The sequence below is a fragment of the Stegostoma tigrinum genome, chromosome 33 (assembly GCF_030684315.1).
Source record: "Stegostoma tigrinum isolate sSteTig4 chromosome 33, sSteTig4.hap1, whole genome shotgun sequence".
In the NCBI taxonomy this organism is placed as follows: domain Eukaryota; kingdom Metazoa; phylum Chordata; class Chondrichthyes; order Orectolobiformes; family Stegostomatidae; genus Stegostoma; species Stegostoma tigrinum.
The window spans coordinates 30,700,961-30,728,766 of NC_081386.1; the positions used below are offsets into that span (position 1 = coordinate 30,700,961).

The 27,806-nt window shown below is 42.8% G+C and overlaps 1 protein-coding gene across 3 annotated transcripts in view; it reads right to left on the reverse strand.

The window, feature by feature from the left end:
• The window catches only part of iqch (IQ motif containing H), a 161,750-nt gene that overhangs the window by 113,214 nt on the left and 20,730 nt on the right, over positions 1-27,806 (reverse strand). For 2 of the 3 annotated variants that reach the window (XM_048562828.2, XM_048562829.2), the window contains 3 exons: positions 26,405-26,521; positions 6,026-6,146; positions 4,084-4,221 (listed from right to left, as the gene is read on the reverse strand). The exons of the other annotated variant lie outside the window; for it this stretch is intronic. In XM_048562828.2, the coding sequence (XP_048418785.2) occupies positions 4,084-4,221; positions 6,026-6,146; positions 26,405-26,521 (376 nt within the window). The remainder of the gene's footprint in view (positions 1-4,083; positions 4,222-6,025; positions 6,147-26,404; positions 26,522-27,806) is intronic. 3 annotated transcript variants of the gene reach the window in all.

Sequence of the window (27,806 nt, forward strand, 5' to 3'; positions counted from 1 at the left end):
GGTTTATAAAATCACAAGGGGCACAGATAAAGTGAATAGCCAAGGTCTCTTTCCTAGGGTTAGAGAGAGTCCAAAACTAGAGAGCATAGGTTTAAGGTGAGAGGGGAAAGATTTAAAAAGAACCCAAAAAACAACTTTTTAACTCTGATGGTGGTGCATGTAGGTAACAAGCTGCCAGAAGAAGTGGTACAACATCTGGAGGGATACATGACTAGGAAGGGTTTAGGGGAATATGGGCCAAATGCTGGCAAATGAAACTAGATCAGCTTCAGATATCTCATTGGCTTGGATGAGTTGGACCAAAGAATCTGTTTCAATGCTGTATAACTCTGACTCAGTGTCTCTAAATCTCTAGTAATCTACAGGTTCGCTAACAGTAATTATACTTTAGGACAAAGTATATTAAAAAAAAATTGGGTGCTTGTGATAAAAGGTCAGCAATAATCATGGGTGATTAAAGTTTTGGAGCAGACTTGTAGCTTGGGTGAATGAGGTTGTAGACATGCTTGCCAAGCCAGTGGGTTTGGTTGTAAACATTTCGTCACCCTGTTAGGTAACACTGTCAGTGCACCTCCGGTGAAGCACTGGTGTTCTCGTCCACTTGTTATTCACATGCTTCAGTTTGTTGGGGCGTCTGGTACCACTTCCAGTTTTGTTTCTCAGTGGTTTGCACACAAGGTCTTATTCAATGTGTTTCTTGATGGAGTTGCGGTGACAATATTGAGGATCGGTGTGGGATTGTTGGGCCAAAGGTCCTGTTTCCACACTGTAGGATTCTATGACTCTATGAATACCAGGGATCCCTGGTGTGTCTCTGTTTGGCTTGTGATTTATGGATGTGTTGTCCCAGTCAAATTAGTGTTCCTCACTGTCTGTATATAGTGAAACAAGTGAGAATTGGTCACGTCTCTTGATGGTTAGTTGATGTTTGTGTATCCGTGTTGTCAGTTTTTTTTCTGGTTTGTCCTATATGGTGTTTCTCACAGTCCTTGCATGGTATTTTGTATATTACACTGGTTTTGCCGGTTTGGGGTATGGGATCTTTTACATTCATCAGGAGCTGTTGTAGAGTGGTTGCTACGGGTCTGATAGTCTTGTGATCTTATTTGAAATGTCCTTGCTGTATGGCAGGGTGATTAGTGAGTCTGGTCGTGTTGTGCCTTCCTGTTGTGGTCTGTTTCAGAGGTAACGGCAGATTGTGCTTTTCAGGTATCCATTCCTTTTGAAGACTCTGTATAGGTGCTCCTGTTCTGCTTTGCATAGTTCTGAGTTGCTGCAATATGTTGTGGCTCATTTAAAGTGTCCTAATGCAGCTTTGTTTGAGGACATTGGGGTGGTATCTGGTGTGTCTTTCTATATGATAGTCTGGAGTTCCCTGGTGGTTTTGCATTCTACCATTATGTCCAGGAAGGGTAGTCAGTTGTGTTTCTCTTCTTCTTTTGTGAATTTCATCCAGGTGAGGATGTTGTTTGTGTTGGTGGGTTTATTTAGGCATTATGCGTTTGATGATCACGAAGCTATCACCTACATATCGGACCCAAAGTTTGAGTTGTATATTTGGGAGTAGTGTCCGTTTTAACCTTTGCATTGCTGCTTCTACAATCAATACTGATACTGGGGATCCCATTGGTGCTCTGTTGATTAGTTTGTGTCTTTATTGAAGGTGAAGTAGGTTTGCACACAAGGTCTTATTCAATGTGTTTCTTGATGGAGTTGCGGTGAGAATATTGAGGATCGGTGTGGGATTGTTGAGGCACAGTTGTAGTAGTTTCATGGTGGTGTCCTTATTGATGTTGGTGGTGTCCTGGGGAGCCTGCCTACTTAATTCATCAATTAGTGTGGCAATTGTCTCTTTGGCTAGGTTGATGTTTATGGATGTAAATAGTGTGATCGTCAAGAACATCAGGATAGAAGAGGACGAGATGATATACTTAGACATAACAGTGCTGATTACATTCATAAACATTGACCTAGACAAAGAGACAATTACAACACTATTGGACACTATCTGAATGAGCCACAACACATTGCAGCAACCTGGAACTAGGCAAAGCCAAACAGGAACGCTTATAAAGGAGTCTTCGAAAGAAATGGATACCTGAAAAGCATAATCCGCTGTTACCGCCAAGACAGGCCACAACAGGAAGACACAACTCGACCAGATCACTTATCACCCTAACCATATATCAAGCACATTTCAGAGATGACCACGAGACTGAAGTAACAGGGTAGTCCACAAACCAATAACTACTCTATGACAGCTACTGACAAACATATAGGATCCCATACCTCAACCTAGCAAAACTGGTGTAATATACAAAAATACCACGCAAGGACTGTGAGAAATACTGCAAAAAGGACCCACTGGCTTCGAGGTAAGTGGAATAATCAGTCAGGGAAGGTATGGCTGGGTACTTAGAAAACAACTACTGAGAAATACTACATAGGCCAAACTGGAAGAAAACTGACAACATGGACACACAAGCACCAACTGGCCGTCAAGAGACACAACCAATTCTCACTTGTCTCACTACACACAGACAAAGAGGGACACAAATGTGACTGGGACAACACATCCATAATCACACAAATAGAAAACAACAAGGTAACTGGGAAGAGACAGCATTGTTTTGTGAAAGGGAAATCATGCCTAACCAATTTACTGGAATTCTTTGAAGGAAAAGGGAACCTTCAGATGTAATTGACAAGGTTCCACGTAAAAGGTTATTACACGAAGAAGGAGCCTATGGTATAGGGGTAACATGATTATAACATTTAGCATGATCAGCTGACTTGCAGAAAACAGATAGTATGCATCAATGTAACAAAATTAGAAGGTGACAAAGGTGAAAAACCATTCCAAAATGACAAAATGTTCCTTTTCACAGCATCTAACTTCCTTCCACTTTGAGCACATAATTGATTACAAAGTGCCAGTCTGGATCAGTGAGATGCTTGTTTGTGTCTGTCAAATGTACGGAGTTCAAACTTTAGAACTGGAGAAAATAATTTAGGCTGACACTTTGGTACACATTTTCATTAATGATACAATCTTTGGAATGAAGCATTTAAACACTGTCTATCCACTAATTAGTTTGATATAAAAGCTCCTGAGATACTATTTTTTAAAAAAAGCAAGGGTTTTTTGCCAGTGATACCGGTCAACCTTTTACCTTTCAACTCACACAGGCATGAAACTGTTTGTGGGACCTTGCTGCATAGAAATTGGCTTCAGTGTTTTCCACAAAACAGCAATGATGACACCTCAAAAAATTAATTCATAGTTTATGAAGAGCTTTGGGACTACATGAGGATGTAAAGGGAGTTATATAAATTATTCCCTTCCAAATGGAATAAAGCAACAAAAATTTTGATACCATGAAAATCACATGACTACAGATTATAATTACCAGAATCTTTCTTTTCCTTTGAGAATTCATTTGAGGGGAATGTTGAAAGTGTAAACACTCCCAATCCATTCTACAAGATGCAATATTGAGAGCTCACATTGCCTCCAGCCATTCTGAAACCAATGCTCAAAGGAATACAGTCCACCATTAAACCGGTCTTTTTTTAACCTCTCTACCCAATTAATTTTTAATGTATAGTCTATAAAGAATAGATATGAAGACCAATGGGATAATGATTAATACCCTACCTGCAACACTGATTGTAATGCATCCATGACTTTCGTTCTTATGAGCCAGGTCACTTGTAGGACATGAATCATAACCCATAGTTTTGCATAATGTATCTTTGATTCGTGTACTGCTGCAAGAATCTGAATCATGCAAATTGCATAGTAACAAGTGTATCCACTAACGTAATCTTGTTATTCTTAAATTGTTACCTGACTGTATTTTAGACCTTAACACACTTCCCTTCTTTAGAGTAGTTTAATTTTTCACTTCTCTTTTCCTGAAGGTGCTGAATAATGAAGGGTTCAGTTCTAAAGGTACTGATTTCCTTCCAAGTACATTGCTCATTTATTCTTGAAACATGAGCTCAACAGTGAATGTTAGCTTGTCATTCAACCAAGGAGGGACTATTAACCAAAAGAAAAGTCTTTAACACAATCTTTACCAAATACTTCAGGGGCTGGTTTCCTATGCTTCTCTTGAATATCATGAATCTTTGCTGCTCTGTTTTGGACAAAAGGTGGATCAACAGTCAGCTCAGATGCTGGAGGAATTAAACCTCGTTCAATCAAACTCAGAATACCTATAGGAGAAGCAAAAATATCATTAGCAGTAACTGTGAGTAATGTAAAATAATTATTTAGTGCAGAACAGGATATTACAGCTTTAGGAAGTAGGGGTAAGCTGTTGGTCAGGCCCAAGTGTTCGTCTCAATGGTACAGCTCAAGGTCCAGAAATTTAATCACGACTGTGGGCCCAGACACATGCAAAATGTGTGGTGGAATTTCATTAAAATGATTCTGACAGGTAGTCTGTGCAATCCATGCATTTCACTAGCTAGGCACCCGATTGGGGGTGCTGGAATACTATAAATTGTACATGACTTGAAGGTAATCATGACCTTAAAGATGTGGTGTACTAGCTAGTAAGGTCTGTAGCAAGTACTTCGAGTGCTGTAAAGAACAGACTGCAGCAGAGGCACGAGGTGCTTAATTCCAAGGACATGGTTGCAAACTAAGATGAGCTGTCACAGTGATTTGCTCACTTGACCGACCTTATGATTCATGATACATTCTTTCCTCACTTACTTTGAATATCCAACCATCATCACAATGCTCTTCATTCCACTTTCTCCTCCTCCACTCTCACACTAGCCAACATTGCAATGTTTACTTCACCAAACTTTATTCTAGGTGCTACTCAACAGGACTTGTGCAATAGTTTAATATCTCACAGGGATGTCATAACAAATATCTAGTTTCTTTTCAGAAGTTCACATGCACACCACCCGACAGGAAGCTGTCACCTGAAGAGACAAGATTCCAGCTGCACACCTTCTGCACTATGAAAGAAAGCAACTGACTAATGACAGGAAGGGATAGATTCATGGCTGAGAAAGCTGGAGAAATTGTCATGCAGGATTTCTTCCGCCTTAACTTCCTTTCCCTTTCCTACTTCTTTCTCGTCCTATACATTCTGCGAGATAAACAGCAGAGGCTTTCAACAGCCATTTCTTTCTTTACTCTTCCTTCACACCACAATAAACACAAGCCCCTCTTTTTTCATTCAGTGCTAGAGATGTGAAGACACCTCTGTCACTTAAGATGAGGTCAGCCTTCTTGAAGATGCACAATCACTTGATCTTACTGTAGCATACACTAAGTCAGGTTAGAATTAGGCACCACATATATATTACAGGTTGTCTAGAGGACGTGTCTTCAGTGGTGAATCAGCCAGCACAGGTGAGCAGGAACTTGGGCAATGAGATGGAACGCAAGGAGCCAGCTTGAAAGAGGACAAGCACGCATACAAGCTCTGCTACAGAGGACTCAAACGCTAATCTCAAGTAAAAACGGAAAGAACTGCAGGTGCTGTAAATCAGAAACAAAAACAGAAGTTGCTGGAAAAGCTCAGCAAGTCTGCTAGCATCTGTGAAGAGAAATCAGAGTCTGGTGACCCTTCCTCAGAACCTAGGAGGAAGGGTCACTGGACCAGAAACATTAACTCTGATTTCTCTTCACAGATGCTAGCAGACTTGCTGAGCTTTCCCATCAACTTCTATTTGTGTTGTTAATCTCGAGTACCTGGTCTACTGAAGAACATTAGTTAGAATGCTCTGGGAAATTGGCCAAGGACACAAGAAGCTAGCCAGAAAGCTTGCAGACAATGTTGCAGTGTGCAGCAGTCCTGCTCCAACTTGCTTTGAGGCTTCTGGCAGAACATGGTCAAAACAATACTTCAAATCATTAAAAGCACATTTCATTCAGAAAAGCAACTGCCCATCAAGTTTGGTGTAATTAAGACTGACATAACAGAAAGTCTTAAAATTGGTTGATACCTAACTTTATTGCACATAACATTGTGTGATGTAGTCTAGTATTACTGACCTTTTCTTGCATCTTTTTCAGATACAAATGGAGGAAGGAGTGATGGATTTTCACGGTGGGAAGCAGGCAAAACAGCAAGTGTGCCCACTGTAGAACCTTTAATAAGTTTTTGAGGAGGTATCTGTTAGAAAGAAACACTATGAACGAACATTATTTTGATTTTGAAAAGTTGTGGTTTTAAACTTGTGGTGAGTTTCAAGCACATTCACTTGCAGCAAACATTATTATAGTCTACCATGAGACTCAAAACTCCATGGTTCATTGTTGACATTTGAAGTTAATACTGTGATGGTATTCATTTATAATAAACTACTGCTAGCTATTACATCTTTTCTGGTCTCCAGGCTATTTATAAATAAAATATTTTATCCATCTTCTCCCTAAAATTTCTCAATATTACCTTCATCCACAGTAAAGATGAAATAGACAAAGAGAAATGTTGAGACACTTTTCCCTTTGAGCCCTTTGACTTCAAGGACTTCTGTTCAAATCTGGATTAGTTCAGTGGAATGAATCTTTCTTGTCTTCTGTAAATATTTAGGGGCCATATCCACCATTAATTTTGGTGAATGATAATTCTGCCTTCCAAAGATGCTCCACTTTTCAACTGTACTCTTCAGTAGAAATACACATTTACTTTTGGGCTATTCAGCTACGGGATATTGAGGGAGCCAGAATTCAATGGGTAAGCTTGGCTCTTCTTTGCTGTTAAGCAAGTAAGGAAATCTCTATGGAAGCAATTATCTCAGGAGAAAGAGGAAAGACCCAAAAAAATTAACTTTTCGTCCTATGCAGTTTTACTTTGTTTTCTTTATTAACCCATTTACTTAGTAAATGCTGATTCAAATTATTCAATACAAAGTCATACATTCTCTGCAATAATCCTTCTAATTAGAGTAGAAAGTTGATGCAGCATTGTATGCATGGAAGGTGGAAGGGGATTGAAGTTTATAAGAAAGATATTTCAGTAAGCATTAAAAAATATGCATCTAATTAAACTCTTTCTAGATATAGGCAGCACCCGATCCACCCTTTCAAGGATTTTCATCTCTGAAAGTATTAAATATTTTAATATTAGCGCATACTACATTTTTAGAAACATTATTCAGTATCTCATTTAAACTGTATTACTTTGAAGTTCAGTGACTCATAATATGTAAGAAAAACCAGCAATCACAGCAATTCTTTAAGAGGCATGGCTGTTGCACTTTTTTGTCATCATTTTTCTAGGACTGTTAAAAATTAAATGCTCATTGAAAAATAACAATGCTTCAAAGTAGAGGACTGTTGTGACATCAATAATGCAGGGCACAAATAAGGATAAAGCAATTTAATTTATAATTACCATTTCAATATTCACTGAAAGAAACGTGGTTGTTTCAATGGTGTGACAAAATTGTTTGCAAAGTAGACTTGATGCAGAACTTTATAGAAATTTCAAGCATTGAGTATAAAAAATAACAGAAGTAGCAGAAAATGAAAAAAAAAGAAAAAAAAATGAAGGTAAGAGATATGTGCTGGCTGATAGCATTGAAAATGTCAATTCCAGGCAGAAGTCCAGCTTCTACCAGTCAGAAAGTATGGACCCATCTTATTGTAATTCATGGCTGGACCTCTGTCTTGCCCACAGACAGCTGTAAACCAGCAGCCCATAGCATCCCAATCAGGCACCATGTTACCAAAGAATGCTGAAACACACTGGAACACCATTACTGCATCCATGCAGCACATTTCTTTTGCACCCTGTGTAGCTGAATGACAGACTTGTCTTGTATTCCAGATGACAAGCGCTGGATAAAAACTTAAACAAATGGTGACCTTTAGAAAGATTAATTTGTTTACCAACAAATGTTCTTCTGTCATAAGAGATGGGGGTGACCTTCATTTCCCAAATGCTGGGTTGAAAGTATAGTGATTGTAGTCATCTGTTCCTTAACTCTGCTTTGGCAATTATCTCAGATTTTTGTCACAGTGACATTGTATTAATTTGCGTATTTCTTGTAAAGATTTTATTAATGTAACAGGTAATTTCTGAATTACTGCAGTGTAACCGAAATCTAATGAATTAGGCACATGCCAGATCACATTCAAGGAGAACAATCCATAAGTATTGGCTACACGTTTTATTATAAAAACAAATGAGGAATAAGAACAAATGGAGCCAAGGTACAATTATGCACAATGGACACTTAAATACCATGACAGCAGTCCTCTGTAATTTGGATATGTACTGATAACTGTGCCCTTATGCTGATTTTATATTTAAAAAACAATATTCCTCTCCACATTTTAAATGCACAGCAATGGTTTTTGATTGGAAGTACTTCAATTTATCTTGTAACATATTCAAGGGAATTAGTATCAAATCATTGACTATTGTGTGTTTATGTTTCACAATTCTCAACAGAGATATATTTCCTCACCAAAGGCTTTACAAAAAAGAACCATCATGACTAAAGAAGGTAAGGATGGCATTAAAATACAACATTGTAACAATGACCTGAAAACGTAATAACATAGGAAACAGGAATATAAGTAGTTGTCGTTGACCCTGCTCCATCATTCAACACAATCACTGCTAATCTTCTGCCTCAAATCCAATTTCCTACCTTGTGCCCATATCACCATGATTCCAAAAACCCAACAATCTTTGTATCTCAGCCTTCAATGTATTCAATGATAGAGCATCCATAACCCTCTGGGATAGAAAATTGTAAAAATTGCAATCCTTTCAATGAAGGCTGGCAAAGAGGAAGAGATGGCTAAAAAAAGGAAGAAAATAGATTATGAGAATATACTAGCAAGAAATATCAAAACAGACAGCAAAAGCTTCTACATGTGTGTACAAAGAGAGTGGTGTAGGATAGTATTCAATAACGACCAAGATCGGTGAGTGGCGAAAATAACCTCTTTATTAAGCATCTGTATTAGCACAGTTTGGCAGCGATGGAATCCAAAGTACAATTTTTACTCACATTAAAATTTTAGCACTATGGTGTCACATAGTTGTATCTTTTGTACAACTAGTTTACATGGCATCTGTCCTGGGAAACTCTTGATAGGACTAGAATGTCCGTCCGGTCTGAGCTTGCATAATTAATAGGCATTAGTCCCTTTGACTTTAAAGTTAGTCTTGTTAGTAGAAATACTAGATCTTATGAGCTAAATAAGTGAGATACTATACGTTTACTAAATAAAAATATAGAGGATATTAAACTGATCTCCGCCACTTGACTTGTGAGATTTCATTTACTATTGCTGATCTTTAGCAGTTCCTACACATTTATTCACACATTTTCACAGAAGTGCTGTTTTGATACTAAGTATCTTTAAGGGGCTAGCCACACTATTTAATACGTAATTTAAAAGCATACATCTATACATTAGTACAAGATGGGAGTCCTTAATAAAAGTTAGAAAAAGGAATGATAGTGTTATAGGAATAGGTAGTGTATAAGGAAATTTCAAAGAGATAAAAAGCAGCACACTGTAGGGACAATAAAATGTGAGGCTGGATGAACACAGCAGGCCAAGCAGCATCTCAGGAGCACAAAAGCTGACGTTTCGGGCCTAGACCCTTCATCAGAGAGGGGGATGGGGGGAGGGAACTGGAATAAATAGGGAGAGAGGGGGAGGCGGACCGAAGATGGAGAGTAAAGAAGATAGGTGGAGAGGGTGTAGGTGGGGAGGTAGGGAGGGGATAGGTCAGTCCAGGGAAGACGGACAGGTCAAGGAGGTGGGATGAGGTTAGTAGGTAGCTGGGGGTGCGGCTTGGGGTGGGAGGAAGGGATGGGTGAGAGGAAGAACCGGTTAGGGAGGCAGAGACAGGTTGGACTGGTTTTGGGATGCAGTGGGTGGGGGGGAAGAGCTGGGCTGGTTGTGTGGTGCAGTGGGGGGAGGGGATGAACTGGGCTGGTTGAGGGATGCAGTGGGGGAAGGGGAGATTTTGAAACTGGTGAAGTCCACATTGATACCATATGGCTGCAGGGTTCCCAGGCGGAATATGAGAAAATCTCCCCTTCCCCCACTGCATCCCTCAACCAGCCCAGTTCATCCCCTCCCCCCACTGCACCACACAACCAGCCCAGCTCTTCCCCCCCACCCACTGCATCCCAAAACCAGTCCAACCTGTCTCTGCCTCCCTAACCGGTTCTTCCTCTCACCCATCCCTTCCTCCCACCCCAAGCCGCACCCCCAGCTACCTACTAACCTCATCCCACCTCCTTGACCTGTCCGTCTTCCCTGGACTGACCTATCCCCTCCCTACCTCCCCACCTACACCCTCTCCACCTATCTTCTTTACTCTCCATCTTCGGTCCGCCTCCCCCTCTCTCCCTATTTATTCCAGTTCCCTCCCCCCATCCCCCTCTCTGATGAAGGGTCTAGGCCCGAAACGTCAGCTTTTGTGCTCCTGAGATGCTGCTTGGCCTGCTGTGTTCATCCAGCCTCACATTTTATTATCTTGGAATCTCCAGCATCTGCAGTTCCCATTATCTCTGACACTGTAGGGACATGCTGGTGGAGGAGACTGTTTGATGTCCTGCAGCCTACTCAGGTCCCAAGAGATGGCTACTAAGGGCTAATATTATAATCTTGCCATAGTTTGAAGTGAGTTATGGAGACACAATGGTAGGGATGGCATTGTTCTGAGTAGGTTACAGTATTAACAATTATTCAGGGGTAGCCTTCGATACAGAAACATGTCTAAAGACAGCTTGCAGCACGGGGCTATTAAGGATTGAAAGGCGTAAGGAAACAGTAATAGAGTGGTAGCCTATGAAGGGATGCTTAATTTAGTTTATCTTGAAGAAGTAAAATGTACCACAGAAACGTGGTTTTATAAATGAATGAATGGAAGCGTGGTATAGTGAACATAGCACACTTGTGAATGAGTTAGTAAAGAGAATCATAATGCAATATCTCACAATAGCTAAATAAAAAATTGTTAATTCCTCAGTTCCATCCTTGGAGGACTAATGGGAAACAAGGAAGTGGTAGTGATTTTAAACAATGATTTTGTATCTATCTTCATGATACAAAACACTAAAAACAATCCTAATGATGGAAGACAATCAGAAAGCATCAGAGGGGAAGAATTTAAAACAATCCTCATCACTGGATCTAATGCATTAGACAGACTAATTTGACTAAAAGCTGACAAGTCCCTTGGATAACATGGTGTGAAGCTGGATGAACACAGCAGGCCAAGCAGCATCGGAGGAGCAGGAAAGTCCCATGGACCTGATGACATGTATCTAAATGTCTTAAAATAAATTGCTACGAGAGTGGATCATTTGCAAAATTCCCTAGATCCTGTAAATATCCCAATGGACTGGAAAACTGTAAATACAATGTTCTATTGACAAAAAGGAAGACAAAAAACAGGAAACTATAGGCCAATTACCTAAGATATCTCATAGGGGAATTGTTGGAATTCATTGTTAAGTAGCAATAGCTGGACATTCAGAAAATAGCCACAAAACGACATGACCCACTATCACTTGTATCCTTACATACAGATAAGGAAGGACACCACTTTGATTGAGACGACACATCCATCCTAGGACAAGCCAAACAGAGGCACGCATGAGAATTCCTAGAAGCATGGCATTCCAACCGGAACTCCATCAACAAACACATTGATTTGGAGCCAATCTACCATCCCCTGAGAAAAAGAACAGGAAATGACATCACCATTGCAGGAAATGACATCACAAGCCCAAGGAAGCCTAACCAGATAAATAGAAAGCGGGACATAACACCAGCGCTTTGTCAGAGGCTCACTGATGATGTTACCTAGAATGGTGAAGAAACATCTGGGGACAAACCTTACAGCTCAGTGAACCAGCTCACATCTCGAACACAATAAAGACCCACTCTCTTGTGGACTGAGAGGACGAGAGTGCTGTCTTGGAGGTGAAAGGAGGACGTCGGGTTGGCTGTGCACCCTTGCGACCAGTGGATCTTAATGCTGGCTTCGGCCTAACGCTGGTTCAGGGGAGCAGCCAACCTGCAACGATGGCTGCGGCAAGTGCTCGTGCCCCAGGTCAGGGGGTCCGGAACACCATCCGTGTTTCCGTAAAGAAGGTGGATGAAGGTGCACCTGTGGACCGCACCTTCTTCGTGAAGAGGGTCCTGTTGGACTGTTGTGGGTTCGCTGCTGCGGACATTTACTGCCTGCAGGATCTCCCCGGAGGGGGTTTTTACGATGTGACCTTCCGGAGTGCCAAGCTTTGCGAGCGCTTCCTGGAGGTTTTCAAGGAGAAAGGAGGTGAGGGCCCCCTCTCTGTATTGACCGCTGTCCCACTGTTTGTGATGCCAGCACAGAGGAGCCGTATGGTGACTGTACACATGTACAACCCGCATGTGCCAGCAGTTGATGTCCTGACCTTCCTCGGAAGGTATGTGAAGGTGGAAGGGGACCTAACTGACATGGTGGACCCCTTTGGCATCTGGACCAGTAAGAGGCAGGTCAAGGTGACGCTGAGGATGGGCGCAGACGGGAATGTCGCACACCCACCGTCCAGCTTCGCGATCGGCGGGAGCAGGGGCTACCTGACCTATGCAGGGCAACCTAAAGTCTGCCATGCCTGTGGTAGGTCAGGTCACATGGCGGCCGACTGCAAAGTCACCATCTGCAGGAACTGCAGGGAGGAGGGACACCTTGCAAAGGATTGCCCACGAGAGAGAAGCTGCAACCTTTGCGGGGAAGCGGGCCACTTCTATAGGGCATGCCCGCGGCGGGGTACCACCTACGCCCAGGTCGCCGGCAGGGGAAATGCGGGGCCAGCCCCCCCAGAGGAGAGGAAGGCACCAGGGCCCAGCAAGGACCCCACTAATGTGCAGGAGGGCCAGGCCGTGCAGGAGGGCCCAGCCCTGCAGGATGGGCCCGAGGCCAGCAAAGCACCCCTGCAGGCTCCGATCCCCCCCGACAACCCGGAGCCAATGGAGGCGGCGACAGGCGACCCAGGGGAGTGGACTACAGTCCGGAAAGCGAGGAGGAAGGTGCGTCGACGGGCCCAGGAACCGCAACAATCAGGAGGGAAGAGACAGCTACAGGGGGGCTATAAGAGCTCCTCTGACGAGGAGGATTCGGAGAGGGCCCACCCGAAGCAGAAGTTAAAGGTCTCGAGGGGGAAGGAAAGCAGCACCCCGCTTCCAGGTGACGGGAGGCGTCCTGAGGCTCACTCCGACACCCAGTCAAGTGCCGCTGGAGCACTGGAGGGCCCCCCGGAACTTCCAGGCGGGAAGGAGGAAACAGCACGTCCCCAGCCTGATCCGGAGCCGGACCCTCCTGCCTCCGCACCCCTGACGGGGGGATGCCACCCGGAAGGCAGCACAGACGGTTTCCTGAGCCCAGAGAGCGTCCAGCAGTTAGCCCGGGCAATGGGCATGAAGGGACAGATGGAGGGGCTGGACCTTGGACTTGGGGAGGGTACTGCGGTCACTGCCCACAATGGGGGTACGAGTTGCGAACATTAATGTGCGCAGCGTCAAGTCAACCGCGAGATGTGTGTCCACATTGGCCTACCTGACCACCATCAAGGCGGACCTCCTGTTTCTGCAGGAGTGCGGGATACCGCACCTCGGCAGGTACGGGAAATGGTCCAGCGCCTGGACCTGTGGGCCTTCGATCTGGTCGGGGGGTAACGACTGTCGCTCCTCGGGCCTGGCTATTCTGCTGCGGGGGCACGACTTCACCACCTCTCAAGTTCAGGAGGTGGTGGGGGGGCGCCTCCTAGTGGCTGACATCACCTACAGGAATGCTCCCCTGAGGCTGATCAACGTGTACGCCCCAGTGGTACGGAGTGAGCGGTTGGATGTCCTGCAGCGGCTTCCACCCCTGCTGGCTACGTCCAGGCCGGTCATCCTAGGCGGAGACTTCAACTGCATCATTGATGCAGATGGAAGATCCGGCGTGGGGACAGCGGGTGGGGGGATTCAACTGGACGTCACGTTCAGATTCCTGATGGGCACGGTGAAGGACGCCAAGCTGCTCGACGTCTTCAGCACCCCTGCAGACGGAGCGCAGCAGAGGTACACCAGGTCGCGGCCAGACGGGTCTATCCGCTCAAGGATAGACTTCCTGTTTGTGTCACGGACGTTCTCGGTCAGATCCACTGGTGTCGAGCCGGTGTTCTTCTCTGACCACTGCCTCCTGTTGGCCGACTGTCACTTACAGGACGACCAGCCGGCCGGCAAGGGGACGTGGAAGCTCAACACGACTCTGTTGACCCCAGAGAACGTCGAGGAGCTTAAGAGGGAGTACACCGGTTGGAGAACCGTGAAACCCCTCTTTGAGTCTCCAGGCGACTGGTGGGAGACGGTGAAGGAGAACATCAAGAGGTTCTTTGTCCTCAAGGGTGTTCAGAAGGCAAGAGAGAGGCGGGGAAAACTGTCGCGACTCCAGAAAAGGGTGCAGAACCTGCTCCTTCTGCAGTTGATGGGGGTCGATGTCACGGAGGACCTCCGCGAGGTGAGGGGCCAGCAAGCCTCGCTCTTTGCCGCGGAGGCCTCCAGGATAATCTTCCGGTCCAGGGTCCGCTCCGTGGAGCAGGACGAGACGTGCTCGCGTTTCTTCTTTCAGAAGGTGCACAAAGAGAGCTCTGTGCTTAGCCGGCTGAAGGAGGACGACGGCTCGGTGACATCGTCTCGGCCCGACGTTTTGAGGATCAGCAGATCCTTCTATGCCGGACTGTACGACACGAAGCCCACGGACAGCACGGCCTCCGAGTCGTTCCTGTCGTCTATCACGGAGGTCTTAGACGACGGCACGAGGGAGTGGCTGGACCGGCCGATATCCCTGGACGAGCTGACCAGAGCCCTCATGTCCTTGCAGAGGAATAGGACTCCCGGAAGCGATGGCTTACCGGTCGAGCTGTATTCTGCTCTGTGGGGCCTGGTCGGCCAGGACCTGCTGGAGGTGTACGATAGTGCGCTTCGGGCAGGGGAAATGTGCAAGTCCATGAGGAAGGGCATCATCACCCTCATTTACAAAAGGGGGAGAGGGAAGAAATTAAGAATTGGCGTCCCATTTCACTTTTGAACGTGGACTACAAAATCCTGGCCAAGGTCATTGCCAACCGGGTCAGGTCTGTCCTGGAGTCGGTGATTCACCCTGACCAAACCTGTGCTGTGCCCGGCAGGAAGATCGCTGAGAGCCTCGCGCTCATCAGGGATACGATCGCCTACGTACAGGACAGGCGGGTGGACACCTGCCTCGTCAGCCTGGACCAGGAGAAGGCCTTCGACAGGGTCTCTCATGCTTACATGAGGGACGTCCTCTCCAAATTGGGGTTCGGGGAGGGCATCTGCAATTGGATCCGGCTGCTCTACGCCAACATCGTTAGCGCAGTCTCGATCAACGGGTGGGAATCAGACAGTTTTCCTGTTAGATCTGGAGTCAGGCAGGGCTGCCCGCTCTCTCCTGCCTTGTTCATGTGCTGTGTGGAGCCCTTCGCCGCCTCCATCAGGAAGGACGTGAGCCTGAAGGGCGTGACTATCCCAGGCAGCGGAGGCCTTCAGGTCAAGACCTCCCTGTACATGGATGATGTCGCCGTCTTCTGCACCGATCGTCGGTCTCTGAGTAGGCTGTTGGACATCTGCGGCCAGTTTGAACTGGCCTCGGGTGCCAAAGTCAATAGGGGTAAGAGCGAGGTCATGTTCTTCGGGAACTGGGACGACCGCTCCTTCATCCCCTTCACCGTCAGGACAGACTACCTGAAGGTGCTGGGTGTTTGGTTTGGTGGAGCTGGGGCATGCACTAAGACTTGGGAGGAGCGTATCTCCAAATTTAAGCAGAAGCTGGGCAGGTGGACGCTCCGGTCCCTCTCCATCGCGGGTAAGAACCTGGTTGTCAGGTGCGAGGGGCTTTCGGTACTGTTGTATGTGGCGCAGGCCTGGCCTATTACCTGGACCTGCGCCGCTGCGGTCACCCGGGCCATCTTCCACTTCATTTGGGGGTCGAGGATGGACCGGGTCCGCAGAGACACCATGTACAAAGACCTGGGAAATGGGGGGAAAGGGCGTACCGAACGCCACCCTCACCCTGACGGCTACCTTTGTGTGTGGCTGCATCAAGCTGTGCGTAGATCCTCAGTACGCAAACACCAAGTGTCACTACTTACTGAGGTTCTACCTGTCCCCAGTGTTGCGAAGGATGGGCCTGGCCTCGTTGCCGCGGAACGCTCCGAGTAGTTGGACCGTTCCGTACCACCTGTCCTTCGTGGAGAAATTTTTGAAAGGAAACACCTTTGACCACAAGGCCGTCAGGCAGTGGTCAGCACGTAGTATCCTCGAGACCCTTCGGGAAAAGGAGAGGGTGGATCCCGTCGTGTGGTTCCCCACGCAGACTGCCAAAGTCGTTTGGCAGAATGCCTCATCGCCAGAACTTTCAAACAAGCACAAGGACATTGCTTGGCTGGCGGTGAGAGGGGCTCTGCCAGTGAGATCCTTTATGCATGCCCAGAATCTCTGCACCACCGCACGCTGCCCTCGAGGTGGCTGCGGGGGAGACGAGACTGTCGATCACCTCCTACTGGAGTGTGCCTATGCACAGGAGGTCTGGAGGGGGATGCAGTGGTATTTGTCGAGGTTCGTCCCGAGCAGCTCCGTGACGCGGGACTCCGTGCTCTACGGGCTGTTTCCGGGGACGCACACCGAGACCAACATCAGCTGCGCCTGGAGGACCATCAATGCGGTGAAAGACGCTCTTTGGTCTGCCCGCAACTTGCTGGTCTGCCAGCTGAAAGAACTGCCCCCGACCGAGTGTTGCAGACTGGCGCACTCCAAGGTCCAGGGCTACGTGCTGAGGGACGCACTAAAGCTTGGGGCAGCCGCCGCCAAGGCGCGGTGGGGAAAGACCACCGTATGAGCCCCCTCGTCCAGAAAAGGGAAAAGAATCCTATCTGGTAACTGGGCCCAGCTGGCGCCTTCCCCAACTGGTCAGGGGGCAAACTGGGACTGTGCGGGGTGACGACTGCCGGGGCGGTTTCTTTGCTTGGTTTCTTTTTTCTCTGTTTTGTTTTTTTTCTCCCTTTAGTTGGTGTACGTACCCCCAGGTAACCCGGAGTGGCTTGCATGACTGGGTAGGTGTATAAATGTTTTATTTTTTGTACATTCTATGAATAAAGTATATTTTTTCAAATAAAAAAAAAAGGTGAAGAAACGTCTTAAAACGAACCTTCCAGCTCAGCGAGCAAACTCACATCCAGAACCTCAACCTGAGCTACAAATCTTCTCAAAATTCAGAAAATCCTAATAAAACAAGCAAAGACATGGTTTCATTGAAGGGGAAATTGTTTTTGCCAAAGTTATTAGAGGTTTTTTGAAGACATGCATGGAAGGATGAACCAGTAGGTGGAAAGAATATGAATTTCCAAAAGGCTTTCAATAAAAGGTATCACATAAAAGCAAACCTAAAGATGGGTGTCCCTGTTCAGTAGCGTTTAATACCTACTTGAGGTCATCAGGAGGCAGGGAGCTCCCAACAACTACCAGCCCTCCTTCTGCTGTTTCCTCAAATTCTCATCTTCCGAACAGCAAATCCTTCCCTGCCACCTTCAACCAGCTGTTAGTTATTTCACAGATCCTATGATGATCTCGTGAAGGTTTCTGTATTGTAGGCAGCAGCTACTGTTCCCAGTGGTGCCGCAGTAATTGAAAGACCATAGCCTCTGACAGATTTGGTATATGGGGTCAGTCTTGCAAGTAAAATGTTTCCGGTAAAGCCAAGAGCACAAGTGGCAGCACTGCCTTGTACATTAGGGACTGATTCCCTTGGGACTTCCAGAGTTTGGATAGATGGAGGTGCTGCCAGTTTTGATGATAAACATATGGTACCCCTGCCACCTTCATTAAGTTCTACCTTAGCAGTCTGCAAAGGGCTATAGGTTGTAAATGGGTTAATAATTAATTGATCAAGCATTGTGTGGAAAACTGTAAGATTGTCCACTTTCTTTTAGTAAGAATAGTAAGACAAAATATGATTTAAACAGACAAAGACTAAATAATCTTTTGGTACACAGGGACCTGTGTGTCCTTGAATAAAAAAATACAAAGTTAAAACGCAGGTACAGAAGGCAGTTAGGAAGGCAAATGAAACTTTGGTCTTTAATGATGGGAATGGAGCATAAAAGTTTGCACCTAGAGCACTGCATGCAGTTTGGGTCTCTTTATTCAAGGAAGAACATACTTTCATTAAAGATAATTCAGTGAAGGTTAATTAAGTTAATTATTAGGTGAAGCACATTGTGAGGAAACATTAACATTAAAAGAGTAAGAATAGACATTATCAAAATGTGAAATTCTGAGGGTAGATGCTGTGAGGATGTTTCCCCTCACGGGTCATCCTGAACTAGGGAGCATACGAAGAGTCACCCATTAGGACAGAGATGCAATTCCGTGCCACTGGAAACTGTAGAGGCAGAATCATTGAATATATTGGAGGTGGAGATAGATGTTTCAACCATTGGTGTGTCAACAGATACGGGAAATAGGTAGGAACATGAAACTGAGATGGACATTAGATCATCCATTATTTTATTGACTGTTGGAACAGGCTTGAAGGCATGGCGTAATCCTGTTTTATTGCTTATGTTCTTATGTTTATGGACATGTCAGTGTCAACATAGTGTAAAAAGTCACATAACAGCAGCAGTTGCAGTTCTACATATCAGACTTCCAATGTTGCTCATTATGACTACGGCATGTGGCAAAAAATATACGGTTCTTAAATGATCACTGTGCGATAATCCCCTTTTTTAATTACCTAAATTGTTCTGGTAGTTTGTCCATTTCTTGGAGTACAAAATTATCCATTCCAAGGGAGCAATGTCCGTTACAATATTGAGTGAGTGGATAGGATATAAACAAAACACAAGCCAAATAGCATAAAAGGCAATAGCATTAGGAGAAAAACCATTCACAATCTTGTTTTTGTTAAGTTTGTTCCACAAAAGTGTTTTTTTTAACTGCACATTAGTGCCTGCTCCCAAACAGTCTCTGAGTGCTGCTTTACAATAATCTTCTTCCTAATGTTATGTTGTATTATATTTGTTTTGCTCACAGCATCACTAGCCAAGCTGTGTTATATTATTCATTAGGGAATATTTCCTTCTATTCCTCAAAAAGTGAATAACCCTATTTTTCATGGTGTTTATTAATCAAAATTGTGCATGCCACTGATTTTTACTGTGGCTGACTTTGTGCAACATGAATTTACTAACGGGAACAGCAAGAAAAACTGCAATTATGACACACCTCTAATAAATCCCATTTGATATTTCTCAAACTGTTCAGCAATTTAACTATTAAAGATAAAAATGTAGTTAACCCAGCTGAGCATCAATAGTATTCATTTCAAAAAGGAAGTATTTACAAATGGTTACAAAATCAAGCTAAATAACCTAAATGTATATTGAGGTTTTGTTGGTCTGTGTATTTGAGAAATGAAGCTGGCCCTACAAATATTGGCAAGCTGTAACTAGGCTAACTGCTTGTCTACTGCTCCAAAGATTTGGGTGAGATCATGTGGAAGAAGAGCATTGCTATGGCTTAACGTGGAGATGAAACATTTATAATCAAAGTTATTTTGAACTTAAATCCTTCAGTGCTTAGACATCGATGCTAAAACGGATTTAGTTACACTTAAAAAAAAGTTGCAAATTTATCAAGACTGTATGGAGCTGTGGGAAAATAGAGGATGGGGCAGCATTAGAGAAGCAGGAAAACTGACATTTCGGGTTTACACCCTTTTTCAGGTCTGGTTATTCAGCTGTTGGCACTTTACTCGCCATCAACACTCTTGGTTACCTGCAGAGACTCATTATCCGTATGATCTTTTGATCTCTCAGCCCTTGATCTCTCTGCCTTTAAACGCCAGGTTGGCATGCTCTGCTTTCTCGCAGCACATGACGAGGGGACTTGTGTGATTTAAAATAAACCTGTTGGTTTACAACCTGGTCTTGTGTGACTTGTGACTTCATCAGAACATTGGCAAAGATACCAATTTAAGAGAAAAAACAATATTTATACAGAGGAGACGGCAACTGATTGATTGAAAAGTGGATTCTGATTGGTAGATATATTGTCATGGACAATGCACTCATTAATGCTGCGTAATAGTTAACTGCTAGGCTTTGTTTAAATTTTAGACCACACAGGTTGATGCTGATTGATTAGGCCATTGCTCCGAGAAATGAATCACTGGAATGGAAGTTACTATTTTGTTGAGTTGAAACAAATACAGTACATTTACATGTTCTTTCTGTATATTAATAGCTTCCAACCTACATAATTGTGCCACACCAAAAACCCAACTAATAAACCTAAATTGGTTGTCAGTGTAATTTTTCATACACTGTTAGACAGCAAACGTTGCCCAATTTTAGGTCAAATCTAATTTTGGGTACTGTACTGCCAGCTTTGCTAGCACAAGCTGACTGGATATTGTTCATACCTTGCTTGTTATGAATAGCCAAAGGAATATGCTGCTTGATAAAATCTGCAATTCCTTGGGATGTACAGCCTATATACCTGGCATCACACTGGTCCTGAAATTCATATACCACACTATTCCTTTGTCTGATAGGTAGGGTGTCTTCTTGGTTTGATGGCAACATCCTCTTAGTGGTTAACATCACTCATGTTGCTAGTGCATAGCAGTAGCTAGCTTAATTGTTATAAACTTTTGAGAGATTTTTCCAGAGTAATCTAAGTTAGACTGGGCAGTTATCAGGACCAAGAGTGCCTGTCTTAGTGCCTTCCATGAGTTTGTAATATATACAGTGAGAAATAATCTGATTGGGGTCGCCATTATCCAACAGGATGGTTTCAATGTACCCTATTTCAGGATAAAGGTTGCACAGTGAAAAATATCTTGGATTCTGTATGGATGCCAAAATCTATGGGACTGCCATAGCACTCTGCTAGGCCAACATTTTGCAAGTATCTCTGGTGGATTCCATAAGGAATGTTTTTACCAGTTACATATTTCTGATATACAGACAACATTTTTACTATATTGGAATGTGCAGTTGCCTGTTAGAAATTCCTCATGTGCCTTAATGGTCTCCACCCTGCACTCAAATTCACATTTCAAATGGAATAATGAAATTAGTTCAATTTTCGTATTTTCTCAGCTAAGGGGAAATACACTGTCTACCTAAAACCTACCATCACTAGTTAATTTATATTGGGATACATGTATAGTTCTACTTACTATAAGACTGACCTCACTGGCAACCTCTCAAAAAGGGTCAGAGCTGTTCACCATGCAAACTTCATGCTGAAATATGCCATTTCAAAGTCGTTCTGATGGATATTGGCTACACTGATCATATTGTGTATTGCTGCACATCATGCAAACTCATGAAATGCAGACACCCACCATCCTGACTCTCACTGCTGCAAACTTTGAAAGAACTTAATTTATTCAATATATAGAACTGTTTTAACCCATGGGATAAGCACAGTTAGAATAGACTGAACATAGGCACCACAAGTACTTAAGTGAATGAAAAGATTCAATATCAATGATGTCCAATCCTTTGGAAAGACCAGTGATCTAGCAAAACTTCAATTGCCTCTGCTGGTGCTCATGGTCATTGCGGCTAAAGTGTATTCTTGTGATTGACAAAGCAATGCTTCAGTTAGCTTTTAAACGTAGCTTCAACAGTGTACCAGTTAACTGCTGAACTGTCTCCAGGTGATGCCTGTGTGGTTTCCATTGCAGCAGTAAATTTGGGTTTAATATCATTTGGACGACAGCTTAAAATGGCCACTGTTAAATTAGCCAGTCATTATACATCATGTGCAGAAAATGACTGGGCCAGCCACATAAATACTGTGCTGACAAGAGCAGGTCAAAGGCTAGGAATGCTGCAGTGAATAACTCACCTCCTGACACCCCAAAGCCTGTCCACCATCCAACAGACAAAACACAAGAGTGTGATGAAACCATCCTCACTTCATTTGAAGAGGGCAACTCCAAACAACACTCAAATACACGTCACACCATCTAGGACATTGCAGTTGCTTGATTGGCACCACATCTACAAACGTTTGATGCCTCCAGCACAGATGCTCAGTAGCAGCAGTGTGTGACATGTATAAGATCTACTGCAGAAATTCACTAAGGCTTCACAAACAGTACTTTCCAAACTGGTGACCAACAACATCCAAAAAGACAAGAGCAGTGAATATATGGGAACAAGAATGCCTGTAAGGTCCCCTCCAAGCTTCTTACCAACCTAACGTTGAAATATAATCACCATTCCTTTGGTGTCACTGGGTTAAAATCCTCAAACTTCCTTCCTAACAGTATTCCTAAATGACTTTAATCAAATAACTGTAGCGGTTCAAGAAAGCAACCCATCATTACTCTATCAAGAGAAACTAGGAATGGGCAATAAATACTGCTTAGCCAGTGACAACAACATCCTATGAATGAATGAAAAGAAGTTGGATATTCCCATACCTTGAAGTTAACAGAAGGGGAATTTGGATAGGTGTCAAAAACAATTTCAACCCCATCTTATGCCATTTTGTAAAGTTTTAATTATCTACTTTTACTGCAATTTATCTTGTAATCTCTGTAAGACATCAACTGATATACCCAACATTACTGCAAATCTGATTAACCTAAATTTCATCATGTAAAGTCCTCTGGGAGGACCAGGGAGCAGTGTCTGATGTGATAGATTCTGTCTGTAGGGTTTAAAGCAATTTTAGTCCTCTGCTCCATGCAAACCCATTCAGCCATCTTCCCTCCACTGTAAAAATTAACAATAGTGCTGCAAACTCCATTTCATTACACACCCTACTTAGAATTTTGATGATGCTCCTGTCCTTTCTTTGACTAAGTACAAATTTACGAATGGTTAACATAAGTCAGTAATAATCTTCAACAAATCCTTAAAATTAACTAATCACTCTCAACTTCCTTGGGTAAATGAAAAGCTGATCAGAGTTGGCATGCGGGATATTTTAGTTCCATTCATGGGAGCAAAAAACATAATAAACTGTTTCAGCAACACTCAGCTGAAAATGGCTGTATGTTTTGGTTCGGAGAAAAGAATGTATATTCATATAATGAAGAAATTTTGGAAATTTGGTAGAGGTGGATGTTTTCTCTTTTCACCAGACCACCTACTTTTTCCATTGATGCAGTTCCAGTTTCATAGACTCGTGTTAAACTTCTTTGTACACATCTTTTAACAATGGTCATCAACCCATTCTTTTTAAGACAAATATGTTGAGTATTTGTACAGGAACAATGCCAATCCAGCAATATCGTCTTCAGGGTACTGACAAAAAATGTGACTATGAAGATTTCCTCTCTGATCAATATTTATTTTTGATTGAAGTACAACGTGGAGTCGTCTTCAGGAACACAATCACAATATTGCCAGCCAAAGCAACTGGAACATTTCTTCCCATGGACTCTTATTTTATGTACAATTCTGTTTTGAGTGGGTTGCTTTTCAGACTGGAAGCTTGTGACCAGCAGTGTGCCACAAGGATTAGTGCTGGGTCCACTGCTTTTCGTCATTTATATAAATGATTAAATGAGAACATTAGAATTATGCAGATGATACCAAAATTGGAGGTGTAGTGGACAGCAAAGGCGGCTTCCGGAGAGTACAACGGGGTTTTGATCAGATGGGTCATTAGGCTGAGGAGTGGCAGATGAGGTTTAATTAGATAAATGTGAAGTGCTGCATTTTGGAAAGGCAAATCAGGGCAGGACACATACACTTAATGGTAAGGTCCTGGGGAGTGTTGCTGAACAAGAGATCTTGGAGTGTAAGTTCATAGTTCCTTTAAGGGGAGTTGCAGGTAGATAGGATAGTGAAGGTGGTGTTTGGTATAATTGCATCTCTTGGTCAGTGCATTGAGTATAGGAGCTGAGGGTCATGTTGAGGCTGTACAAGACATTGGTCAGGACACTGTTGGAATAGAGCTTGCAATTCTGGTCTTCCTGCTTTAGGAAGGATGTTGTGAAACTCAAAAGGGTTCAGAAAAGATTTACAAGGGTGTTGTCAGGGTTGGTGGGTTTGAACTGTAGGGAGAGGCTAAATAGACCGGGGCTACTTTCTCTGGAGCATCCGAGCCCATGGGGTGACCTTATAGAGGTTTATAAAATCATGAGGGACATGGCTTGAATAAATAGACAAGGTCTTTTCCCCGGGTGGGGGAGCCCAAAACTAGATGGCATAGGTTGAAGGTGAAAGGGAAAAGATTTAAAAGGAATCTAAGGGGCAATTTTTTCATCCAGCGGGTGGTGTGCTTATGGAATGAGCTGCCAGAGGAAGTGGTGGATACTGGTACAATTACAACATCGTAAAGGCATCTGGATGGGTATATAAATAGGAAGATAAATATAAAGAGGAAAATAGGCCAACTGCTGGCAAATGAAACAAGATTTATTTCAGAAATCTAGTCAGCATGGACAAGTTGGACCAAAGGGTCTGTTCCCGTGCTGTATATCTCTATGACTTTATGTGTCTAACTGAATACCCGAAACTAAACGTTTGTGATCTAAACTGAGAGAAGTTAGTTGGAATCCAAACTAGCTTATGTATGCAATATATGTAGTATAGGATTTTGTTGAGAACATTTTGGATTTCCTGATTTTCTAGTTACTAGAAGCTTCATTTTCTTTCCTTATAATGCCATTTTTCATCTGTTGAGCTGCATGCATTAATTTGCTAAAGTTTGCTTTAGTTGCCAAGAATCTGTCGAGTAACAGCCTGAAAACAAGTGACTTTCATCCTCGTTGCAGATGCTATCATTAAACCAAAACTTCTCCATGGCTTTGCTGATATCAAGCCCAGAACGACTCTCAAATTTTTCTACATAAGAACAATTCATTCATTCCAAAAACAATTTATTATGTGCCACGTGCTTTAAAGATGTGATATAGTATTGTGCTGTGAAAATTGAAGTATTATTAATATTGCATCAAAAAGACACGGACAAGTATTTATTCCCAACTAACCCACTCCACTAAAGGAACCTTATATAATTTGTACACTGAGAACCCAATATTAGTATTTCTCAAAATTTGCATTCTCAGCGCCTAAGCACAAAGCAACCCACAATGCAATAATGGCTGGCGAGGTTCAAGTATTCAAGGTTTGGAACAGCAGAGATACTGCCAATTTTTACCTTTCACTTGCAAACATACCTTCCTACATATCATAGGCTTATGAAATTAAAGCTTCACATTACCAAACTACTTTTTAGCTTGCATTCTCCATTACTTTCATTATACAAGAATAAAATTCAGTATAGCATTATAGTTTTATCGTTCAAAAACAGAAAGACAACACAGATTGTAACAGAGAATGTGCAATTGAGAAACATTGTGCATACGGCAAGGTATTTCTTCCTTTATCCTATTCAAACTTGTTTCAAAAATAATCATACAAAAAGATCACATCATGCTGATGCACCCAGCAAATTGATGCAATATGTTCACTATTTCCTTGAAATAACTGGACTTCTACAAGTATACCAGACAGATTTAACCATAGTTGCTCATTATTATAAGTATTTACTCCCATAATTAATCATAACCATTAATCACAAGGATAGCAGTGGAAACATAAAAGGTACAATTACGCCATGTGAGAACATCAGTTATGGTTCAAGGAGACATCCTCGATTAAAAAGAAAAAGTGGCCTGGTCTTTTTCTCAGAAACATCTCAAATTCCTTCACAAGAATTACCTTGAAATTCAGTAATTATTATTTCTTGTCTGCAACAAGATTTCATCGACAGGACTCAGATGATCAATTAAACTTGTTTTTAGTGAAGTTCGAGCTCTGACATAGGCTTTTTGAATAAAATTTAATGTAGTACTACGGGCTGAGGGACCATTGTTGACAAGACACTAGCAAGTTTACTAATCTTCTCTAACGGCTTTCTCACTTTAATGGACCTTTATCAACCACAAACTGGGACACTGCAACTTGAGATCTTATCCAAGCGATTGCATGGTATAATGATGAAAACAAGAACATAGGATAATTTTTACTTGACTAATATAGGTTACTGATGCTACTTCCATCATTAGAACTGCAAATGGTTAACTCACCAGTATAATGAATTCTGAACGCTGATCCCACCCATCCAAATCTAATAAAACAAAATGCATTCTGTACTAGAAAGGAGCTGTGACCATTAGTTTGAACACGCCTTTTTCTTTAGACACATCTCTGACAGAAAAGTTAAATTTCAACCCATTGTTTAATGTTCTTGGAAGTCAACAGAAGATAACTCAAGCCCAAAAAACCTGTGGATTGGCACGCTCAAATTACTGACAACTTTTACATCATTTTCAAATAACACAAGGAAAGGAATTACTGTACTTACATCAGGTATTTCATTCTTAATAAAAGGAAGTTGAATCCCATAGTTCTGATGTAAAAAATTTCTGTTCTTTGGATTGGTGGGATCACACAAAATCCTCATATCCATGGCATGCTTGTGCTGTTGAAAAATTATTATTAGTTCATTTTTACAAATGTGGTTGAGCAAACAAAAAATTGCTTTCTTCGAAATAATCGAACAATTGTTAGGATATAAAATTTATATATGAATACAGACTTTTTTTTCTCTTGGAAAGCAATCATTTCTATCTCTTGTCCTATGCCATTTTACTTTTCCACCTATGTTCACAATATGTCACACAAACTGACATAAAATGGACAGGAAAAGGTCAGCAGCTCCATCAAACCTTTCCCCCGAAGGAAATAGTGCAAGTTCTGCACACCATGCCTCTAATTGTCATCCTCACTGTACAACTTCCAAACAGAAGCAAAACAAATGTAAAACCTTGCTTAAATTTAAGGCATAATAAGCTCACTGACATTTCTCTTAGAACCCTCAACTGATCACAGATGCTTCAGGGAAGCATGGTGGCTGACAGACAAATTCCCCAGTGCTCCTCCGATCTGTTATAGGGTGGAGTCAGCCCCAGTTTAGAACTTGCTCAGAACCCTTTCAGACAACTGATTCACTGCACAAGCCAGAACTTTATTGTTGAACACAACTTGAAGACTCACTGTGAGAAAAAACATTTGATATCCATTCCAGTTCTACACTTATATACATACCTTCATTCCTCCTAACTTTCCAAACCCCTGATAGAAATTTAGAGACGTAGATAGACCATTCGGGCCTTCATTTGGATCACAGCTAATCTGCAGCACAACTTCATCTATCCATCATGATTTTGTAATTCTTTAATACCAATGAACAGCAATAATAAATCAATTGCAGCTCTGAAGGTTTCCTACACTTCTGAAGGAGTCTATAGTCTATCACAAAGTTCATGCACAAAAACCAATCCTTCCATTACTTTACTTAAAAAAATCCTTAAAATCTATTTTTTCACCATGAAAATGCCCAGCTCTCAGTCTTTCCCATATTACAATAGTAAATATACTTCAATATATTGGGATAACATGGGAAATGGCACTGAGATAGACAATCAGATGTTATCTAGAATGGCAGTTCAGGCTCAAGAGACTGAACAGCTTGCTCCCATGTTGCTAAAACTGCTTAGTTGCCTGTAAGGTGCATTAGAATTCCAAAGGACAGAAAAGACAATGGTTGCTGCTTCTGCAATAATCTCCCTGGAATTATTTGTTTTGCAATCAATTACACAGCAATCAAAGCCAACAATCTATTTGTTGCTGCAATAGCCTTGCAGCATTGGTCAAGATCCTTTAGGTCTTCACGAATATCTTAGCAACTCACCTCACTCAACAAC